This window comes from Vitis riparia, chromosome 5 (genome assembly GCF_004353265.1).
Source record: "Vitis riparia cultivar Riparia Gloire de Montpellier isolate 1030 chromosome 5, EGFV_Vit.rip_1.0, whole genome shotgun sequence".
NCBI lineage: Eukaryota > Viridiplantae > Streptophyta > Magnoliopsida > Vitales > Vitaceae > Vitis > Vitis riparia.
Genome location: NC_048435.1, coordinates 8,106,091 through 8,115,367, shown reverse-complemented (window position 1 = coordinate 8,115,367; position 9,277 = coordinate 8,106,091). Strand labels below are relative to the sequence as shown.

At 39.8% G+C, this 9,277-nt stretch overlaps 1 protein-coding gene across 1 annotated transcript; it reads left to right on the top strand.

Annotated features, from left to right (window-relative positions):
- Positions 1–4,877: 4,877 nt before the first annotated feature.
- On the top strand, positions 4,878–7,471 carry LOC117914547 (probable inactive shikimate kinase like 1, chloroplastic). Its single transcript, XM_034829900.1, has 4 exons — positions 4,878–5,016; positions 5,858–6,068; positions 6,149–6,865; positions 7,366–7,471. The coding sequence occupies exons 1-4, from the start codon at positions 4,878–4,880 to the stop codon at positions 7,469–7,471; spliced, it is 1,173 nt and encodes a 390-aa protein (XP_034685791.1).
- The last annotated feature ends 1,806 nt before the right edge of the window (positions 7,472–9,277 follow it).

The following is a 9,277-nucleotide window of genomic DNA, read 5'->3' as shown; positions in this document are numbered from 1 at the left end:
AGAGAAAGTTCCTCCTCTCTGGGGACGGAAAAAAGTTGTTGAATAGTATGTCTCCACTTGGTTCTGCAGAAGCATCAGGTGCGCTTCGTGGTGGTCGATGAGAGCTTCTATGTCCATGAATGAATGGTGACACCAGCAACAGATAAAAGGGAAGTACTCTATCTGCTGGACTTGGTAAGACTGTGATGGGAGTCTCCATCCGTTGCCAGACATGATGAAGAAAATGAAAAGGGCTAGCCAAAAGGAAATAGACAACGCTGAGGAAGAAAATGCAAAGCATTAGTAGAATGGTATAGTCTCTGGGTGTCTCTTACAATGAATTTATAGGCCTTTTGACAGTCAATAGCATTATTAGGTTGATATTTCACATTAATGGTTGCAGCCATGGATTGCAATTTTTCTCCCAAAAGTAATTACACATATTGAAGCTTGATTCTATTACCATATAGAGATCTATTCAGGTCACTGGGGGCAATTTTTAATTAGTAATTCACCCCCTTTTTGTACTAATCATAATTATCTAAACCTAAATCTATATTTGAAAAAAAATAAAAATTGTATTACAGACTGGCTGCTTGCTTTGACAGATAAACTACAAATTGGAAATCAATGGAAGTGACAAATCATCATATTTAAAATGATTCCTAAATTTTAATTAAAATAATACTCAAAATGGAATTGAAGGAAACTAAATACATGTAGACTTAGAATTCATGATATTATACAAAACACAAATATAAATAATACACTTTTACAGCATATCATTTTCTATTATTTGGTATGAAAATTAATGAAATTGTCGTCTTTCAATTTTGGATAACCTTTTTTTTTCTTTACTAAATTTGTTAAATTTTATTTGTGCAATATTTAAACCTCTATTCCTGACCACCCTTTCAATATTTTCTCTTCAAATTCAATTGTTAAATATATTTACCAAGTTCATTAAAAGGATGTTATTTAAATAATTACAAATTAAATTAGTAATCTAAGTTCCCTCAATCACTATTAAACTAAGTTCCCTTTTAGATGTTTTATTTTTTATGTTTAAAGAATCCTTAATATCCTACATGAAATATAATAATAGTTTCTAATGTATATTAATGTAAGTAAAAAAAAAAAAAAGAATAAACATAAATATTTATGATTTCCTTTAAATCCTCCTATATGGCTAATCTAACATTGGGTCTAGATGATGAATGCCATTGTCTTTGTCTCCATAGCTATCAAAATCCATTGGAAGTTGTAAGATTATAAAAGAAGAAGCTATTCATCAATGTAATCATGTTAATTTATAGTTAACACTAGTAGTATGGAATATTCCATAGAGATTTTCTTAGACTCCATTTGACAATTCTTTAGAAAGCACTTCTAGTATAAAATGCCCTTTAAAGAACAATCAAGTGATTAAAAAAAAAAAGAAAATGCTATAAAATACGACGTTTATTTTGAGAATTTTTTAGGATGGATGATCATTTGTTCCATGATATTAATTTTCAACTATTGTTGTTAACCTCTTCTTGACTTCTTAGATAAGGAAGAAGGTTCTACTAATGGAAATTATATAGAGTTTTATTCTCACTATCTCTTATTCTATTTCTTCTATTATCTTTTTTTTTTTTACAACACGTTATTGACACGATCTACAAGTTGATTGTGTTCTTCCACTCATTTGATTGTAGTGGAAGTGTTATGACCTTACATGTTTGAACCTATATGATTTAAGTAGAATAAAGGAACACTAGGCTATATCAGAGTTCAGAGTCCAACTCATCTATCTTTAAAGATTCCTACTTGGTAAGATAAGTCATAATATAATATATTTTTATATAATTATCATTGAGAAAATAAAGGCTATGCTTAAATAAGAAAAACACCTAAGAGGGGGGTGAATTGGATTTTTCAAAAACTTTTTCAGCACAACAAATTCAAGCACAATATAATAAAACATAAAGAGATAGAGTTAGAGAATTCAAACTCGGATTTTATAGTGGTTCAACACTTCCTTGCCTACGTCCACTCTTCTCAATCTCCTAACCGAGTAAGGGTTCCATTAACTTGAAGCTTCAACCAAGCTTCCAATCTTCTTACACTTGGATTCCGGCTCCAACGGGCTCTTACACAATCTCTTCAAGATTCAAACCTCTTGAAGGCTTTAACACTCAGTTTTTACAAGAATGAATCCCTCAACCTAGCTCAATGATAGCTCAAATACAAAATAAAGCTATGATGACTCACAAGGGTGCACTAAAAGATATGCAAGTGAGGATTTAATGCACTAAGAAGGATATGAGAGCTTTTAAGTCAAGAACAAGTAGGTAGACAATTGATTGCAAGTGTTTTATATCTCATAAATGAAGTGGAGCTTTCAATTTATAGGTTTCTAAGCTTGGGAGCCAAGAACAGCAAAAAGTAGCAACAATTGGTCGAGTTGGGGGTCGACCGGTTCACTAGTCGTTGGAGCAATTGATGCTTTGACATGTTACCATTGCCTTGACCGGAGGTCGACCGGGAATGAGAGAACCTCAACCGGGAAGGGAAGGCTAGCTACTGGAAGAGAGAGAGAGAGAGAGAGAGAGAGAGTGTTTTTGACACTCCTCGACCGGTCCTCAATCGGACAAGGGCAATTGGTTGATCGATTCCCCAACCAGTTGAGCCGGTTGGTCAGAGCCTCGACCGGTTCAGCCTTTTGGCCCCGAAAACCTATCTTTTTCACTTTTTTTTTTCTTTTCTAACACTTAGGCAAGGCCTTTAGGTAAATTAATATGCCAATTTTGAAACGTTTTTGCCTAAGGCACATTTGATAAAACTCGGGCTTTAATGAAATTGCAACTTTAAAGAACAAACCGAGTTTTCCAAAGATGCATAAAAAGATATGTAAACCCTAAGTGCACCCATGCATTCATTTTACATTTGTTTCCTATGATTAAAAGTCTTCCGAAAGTCTTGATATTGTATCCATTTGGTTCTTTGATGAATTTTCAAATTTATACTTGAGATTCTTTACCATTCAAACCAATTAGTCACTTATACATGGTTTGTTATCATCAAAACCTGATTAGGAGAATCCCTGGGCTAACAATTTCCCTTTTTTTGATGATGAAAAACCTTGGTTATTGTAGACCCCCACTTTAGGAGGTAATTGTTGTAGCAAGTTTTGCCAGGTGGAGTCGCTTTAGGAGGCCGCGTGGTGCCTCTTAACAGGCTGCTGAAGGATCAAGTAGTGGATTTGAGAGGCAAACGAGGTGGTGACACCTGTAAAGTGATTTTTCAGGCAGTTATGAGATTTTTGGAGGATTGCCAGCTGCATGGAGGTGTCGGGGGAGGCTGGTAGCTGCAGGTGGTGGTCTGGCCGTTAGAGGATATTTTTTTCTGGCAGCTGCAGAGAGGGAGGTGGTCCAGGAGGCTGTCGTTAGAGATATTTTTAGGCCTAGAAGAAGAAGGAGCTGCAGGGAGAGAGGATTCGTAGAGCTTGAGAGGGAGGTTTTCTAGAGGAAGACACTAAAACAGAGAGATTTTTTGGGAGGAAAAAAACAGGGAGAGTAGAGAGAAAACGGGAGCAAAGGAAATGGCATTTGTGGTTGTTGCTTTACAAAGATGTTTTTGAGGGTGTTCATTGAGTTTGAGGGGCAAGTTTGAGGGGAGCGAGAGAGAGAGAAGAAGAAAAACAGAGTTTTTCTGGAGAGAGGAGGAGAGCATTGCAAGAGTAGCGGAGGAGTTTTGGGGAGAAAGGGATTCCGGGAGCTTTAGAGAGAGTTCATGAATGCTGTTTGAAGAAAGACACAGAGGAATAGCCTTGGAAGAGGGTGATACAGGTATTTATTCATGTAATCTGAGTTTTCTTTCGTGTTCATGGCACTTTATTATGTTTACTGGTTATCATGAGTTTCTATCTTGACATATCAACGTAAGCAGGTGAAACTCCTACCTATTTTCTTTCAATATTTATGTTTGCTCACCCTCATCCTGCATTTGGTTTCTAACTTGTCCTCTGGACTCTGTTTTATGAGTTGTTGGTCATCTCGTTTTAACTTCGATCTCTTTGCAAATTATTTGAAACCCATTTTTTTTTATCCACCTCTGCGTCATAAGCTCGTTAATTGAGATATGAAACGCAACTTTCATAAGTCCTTTTGTTCCTGCTCTGTGCTCTGTTTTGCAATCTTCATCTGTTCTTGGTATTTGATCATGGGGGAGGTTCCCCCCTTATGTGTGAAGAAGAGAGTATTGGCTTGATAGGTCTGGATTCCCAAGCTGTCCATAATGGTAGAGGACGTATTCTGGGGGATCAGATCCATGAATTTGCTGCGTTTTCGTTGATTGGAGGCAAGCGAGCAGATTCTGGGCAAGGTAGATTCTCAGATGACGGAGACATTGAGCTGGGCAGATGAGAAACCCCAGTTATCGACTTCATTTAACTCAAAAGCATCCGAGACTGTTGTTGCTTCCGAGAATGAAAGTAAGGTTGATGTCAATGTGAACGAGTCTGTTGCTATTGCAATTCAGGCTGCTATCAGAGGATTCTTGGCTCAAAGAGCACTCTTAAAGCTTAAAGATGTAATCAAGTTGCAGGCTGCTGTCCGGGGGTATTTGGTTCGGTAGCATGCTGTGGGAACCCTACGTGTAGTTCAGGCCATTGTTAAAATCCAAACTCTTGTTTGTGCTCGCCGAGTTCAAGCAGGGAAGTTAGATGATGGGAAAGATAAACCTAGTTCCAAGCCCATGGAAAAGGAAAATTCATCAGCTGGCCCATCTGCAACATACACTCTTATAGACAAGCTTCTTAGCAATGGCTTTGCCCGTCAGCTACTGGAATCAAATCCAAAAACCGAGTCTATGCACATTAAATGTGATCCTTCAAGACCTAATTCTGGATGGCAATGGTTGGAGAGGTGGATGTCTGGCTCGTCATCAAATCTTGGACAACCACAGATACCAGTGTTGTAGAGGCAAGGAAGAGGTTGAAAGGTAATGGTTTGAAGAAGGAGCCTGGCCATAGTCTGATTGGAGCGAATGGAAGTACAGAAAAGTTTACAATAGGGGATTTTCCCACTTGAGGATTAAAGAGATCTGGACGACTTCATGAAACGATAAGGGCAGCCACTACACTACCCCACTAATTTCATGCTTCAACAATGGGATGATTCCAGGATTGATAGCGAAACTGAGCGCAAGCCCCTGCACAACATCATTGAACCATGCCCCACCTCATCCGTTTCCATCCTATCACCACTACATATCCTTCATCATTTTATCTTTCATATCCATTCCTTTCATACCCACTGACCATCTCTCTATATTCATATACCCGTCCTTCGTACCCATTCTTTTCATACCCACAAACCATCTCTATACATTCATAACCACACCCAAGTTCTCATCCCTTATATTCATTTAGCTCATTACCATGCTGGTTCATTAATGATGTCCCCATTTATCATACCCAATGTCCTATGAAGGCACACAGTGTCTTCTAGCGTACAAGCCATGCCGCCTCCTGTTCTTGTACAAAATGCACCTGCGTCAGGCTAATCTTCCACTCAATTGCAGCCTCAAGCCATGGAATTTCCAACTCCTCCAGCATAACTGCCACGTGGTCCTTGTTATCATGATAATCCCTTCAGATGGCGTCCTAAGTCCGGGTTCTGCAATATCCTTTGGGCCCTCAAGAAGCTCTTAAAGTAAACCCAATGAGAGGCCTCCATTAGGTCCACTGCCCTCTGGATTCCACTCGCGTTCAAGAGGCCGTGGTGTCGGTTGCAGCATCCGTGGAAGCAGATTGGAATACCATGAGAATGAGGGAGAAAGTGCAACTACATCAAGCCATCCATAACCAGTGTGTAGCACGTGAACTGTACAGAAGATGCGGAGTTTCATGCTATCCAGTCTCTTAATGAAGCTGCTCCTGTTTTAGCTGCTAGTATAGTAGCAAAACAGCTTGTCACAAAGCTGAACTTGATCGAGAATGAACTGAGGGATGAAGGTGCTATCCATATTAGCAAAGCATTGGAAGATGGCCATGCTACATTGAAAGAACTCGACTTGAGTTCCAATTTCGTGAGAAAGGCTGGGTGCTTGGCTCGCGCTGCTGTGCATAAAGCAGGAATTGGACCCTATTTGTCGGTATGCGATGCTGCAATTCATCCTTCAGAACCGGTCGTCCTCCTGTTCCAGATTTCAAGAAGAAGGCAATGGAGATATCCTCTGTATTGAAAGGGGCATCCATATTTCTTGTGGGGACGAACAACACCATTAAAACCAATATGGGGAAACTTCCAGCATATGCACTAGGATATTATCACTTTGGCAATGATAGTTTGGTTGAGGAAGCTCGTGGTGGTGAGTCTGCTGCCAAGTCTTTAAAAGAGCAAGATGAGGAGGAATTTCGTGACTCTGAGACTGAAGTATTGAAACAGTTATCATCCATGGTTCAGCTGGTGGTTTGTGCTGGAAATGGTTCAGTTCATAGCTCAATTAATCTGGCACTTCTGAGACATTGGATTTCAATATGGATTGATGTACCGATAGGAATGGTTGCCAAGAACGTGATAGAAGAAGGGGTTCAAATTCCTGAATCAGAATTATCTATTGCAGAATCTTATTCTGAGACGGGCGGTAACCAGGTGTTAGCTCAGCTAGTTATGATGTATGAAGAAAGGAAAGGTGGATATGCAACAACAGATGCATCAATCTCACTCCAAAAAGTAGCTTCCCAATTAAGTTACGATGACTTGGATGCAGTAACCCCTGAAGACATGACTATGGAGGTTCTTAAGGAGATACAAAGACTGGCCAGACTAAAGAAGATGAAAAGAGACCTTTGTTTTCTGCAAGCATTACGTCCACCCCGGCACCCATTTCTAGCATGGCATGCATGGCCACCTTTGAGCCACGTGTCCCCCTTCCTCTGTTTCATTCTTGTTTGGTTTTTATAAATAATCTCTCACACTTCTATTTCTCAAACCTTTTTCAAATTCTAGCTTTTAAAATAGTCTTCCAATTTCTAAACCCTTCAAATAATTTTAGTTTTTTCAAATTCTCATCCTTATAGTTTTAGGTTCCAAAAATTACATTTTTTTAATAGAAGTTGCTGCCACTTCCCATTCGGTAAGCAATTTTTATATTTTCTTAGTTTTTAAAACGTTTTGAAATAAAACATGAACTTAATTTTGTAATTCCAATTAATGGAACTTATGAAATTAATTCATGCCACAATGAATTGGGCTTTGGTGAGGGCCCTACATATGAAACTTCATGATTGATTGATTGTGTGTCTGATTTACTTATCATGCGTGTTTGATCCATTCTGTTCATTGATATGCGCTCAATTATATCTGTTCATTGTTCACTGATCCTGCTTCATGATAGTGCATTTGTCACTGGGGGTCTAGGTACACACTCATTCTCACTTCGGTTATCCTCTATTGCATATTCTGATACTCATATGTGCATGGTTGATTCGAGTATTCACTGATTTATGCATCGATTGCCATGTCAGCTTCATTTTATCAGTAGAGACCCGACTTTAGGGATTTAGAGGGGTGCTACGGTCTTTACCGTACCTTCCCGATAAGTAACCTGACCCCCGAACCCGATCCGGTTTTTCGTAGATCACCTTTTCCAAAATAAGGAGTCACACTTAGGGGTTTTCTTTCTTATTTTGTTTACCCTTTAAAAATAAAACAAAAATAAGTGGCGACTCCAAATCATTTTTCTTAATCAATAAAAATCAATTTTTCAAATAAAAATCGAGCTCGCCATCGAGTGGGAAACGCATGAGCACGAAATGCGGGGTCCATAGTTATCTAGGAGAAGAAGAAGAAAAAAAAATCTTCCCCTCAAACCAATCATGGATCAATTAATCAAAATTTATGAATGTAAAACCAAAATAATCAGGACATGCGAATTTTCAATAGGAAACAATGTAAATCATGAAAATAGCATATCATATATATATAGTAAAGTCAAATGTATGCGAAACATAAACATATAAGCTAATCCAAACAGATATGACAATGATATACATGTAGGTCTCCTAGATCCTAGATATCTCTCCCCTTTTGGCAACATAAAAAGGAAACGAAGGGGGTCTCGATGAAATCAAGGCTGAGGAGGTGGAGGTGGAAACATGGAGCAAAGGTAAGCCATCATCTCCTCATGCTGACTCTCCTGGCGACTCTCAATGCACTCAATCCTTTGTTGGAGATGATCAAATGTAGCCTATTACTGATCCATACGATCCTCCATACGCTCAAATCTCTGTTGCAAATACTCAAACTGAGAAGTGAAGCCAATCTGATACAGATCCATGCGATTTTCCATGGAGTAGAATTGAGTATCACTAACTACTGCAATATCTTCCATACGAGTGCCAAGTGAGCTGATTTGAGTAGATAAATCCATCAAAGGCACATGATCAGGAGCGTGAAGTGCTTGATGAGGTGATGTCTTGGTGTAAGAAGGCTTAGTGAATGATGACTGAGAAGATGGTCCCGCTGTGTATGTTGGCTCAAACATCATCGACTCAGGGAATGTGGCTTCAAACTGAACACCCTCGGATTGGAGTGGAGGGATGTCAAGCTCGGGCTCTCTCTGCTCAAAGCCTGTCTGAGGGTCTAACTCACCCTCCATCTCTCGGATCTCAGCCTTCTCTTTTACTCCGGGATGCACCTGCCTTTGTCCCCGGGCCGTGCTGCTGGTCACTCTACTCTCCTAACCTAGGAGCCATCGGGGGCCTTCTCAAACTTCATCCACCCCAAAGACTGCTCATCATATGTATCATAAATACTAGGGGCCTTGAAATCTATTTCTCTACTCAAATCGACCCCGACATCCTTGAATACTCGAGTGAGAAAGCGACCATAGAGGAGTATGCGGGTCGTGCTTTCGCAGCATGATATCATGTGCATCATCATCAAATATCCCACGTGAATCCGTCTCCTCGTCAGAATGGAGTCCACGAGGAATGCCTCAAGGTAGGAGACCTCATCTCGGTGCCCGCCTTGTGGCAACAAGATGAAGCAGATCATGTGGTGAAGGACTTGGCTGATCACGGTCAGGCTATGTGCCAATGGTTTGCCCATCCCCTGGGCGTTTGAAAGTCCACACATCCTCTTAATAGCCTCTCTAAGCTTGAAACCCGACATAGTGGGCCAAGCCTTGGACTCATATACCCTAATTCCAACTGGAGGAATATCTAAAATAGACGCTCTCTAGGTCCAGCTGGATCTCAAAACATGTAACCATGGAAATAATCGGTCCACCAAGTCCATATGTCACT

What these genes read in the sequence shown, in the direction of transcription:
- LOC117914547 (XM_034829900.1), top strand. Translation starts at nt 4,878, where the DNA reads ATGGTTGGAGAGGTGGATGTCTGGCTCGTCATCAAATCTTGGACAACC. An exon ending in TCTGATTGGAGCGAATGGAA is followed by an intron (nt 5,017 to 5,857) that starts GTACAGAAAAGT and finishes TGAACTGTACAG; the next exon opens with AAGATGCGGAGTTTCATGCT. An exon ending in CGGCACCCATTTCTAGCATG is followed by an intron (nt 6,866 to 7,365) that starts GCATGCATGGCC and finishes GCTTCATGATAG; the next exon opens with TGCATTTGTCACTGGGGGTC.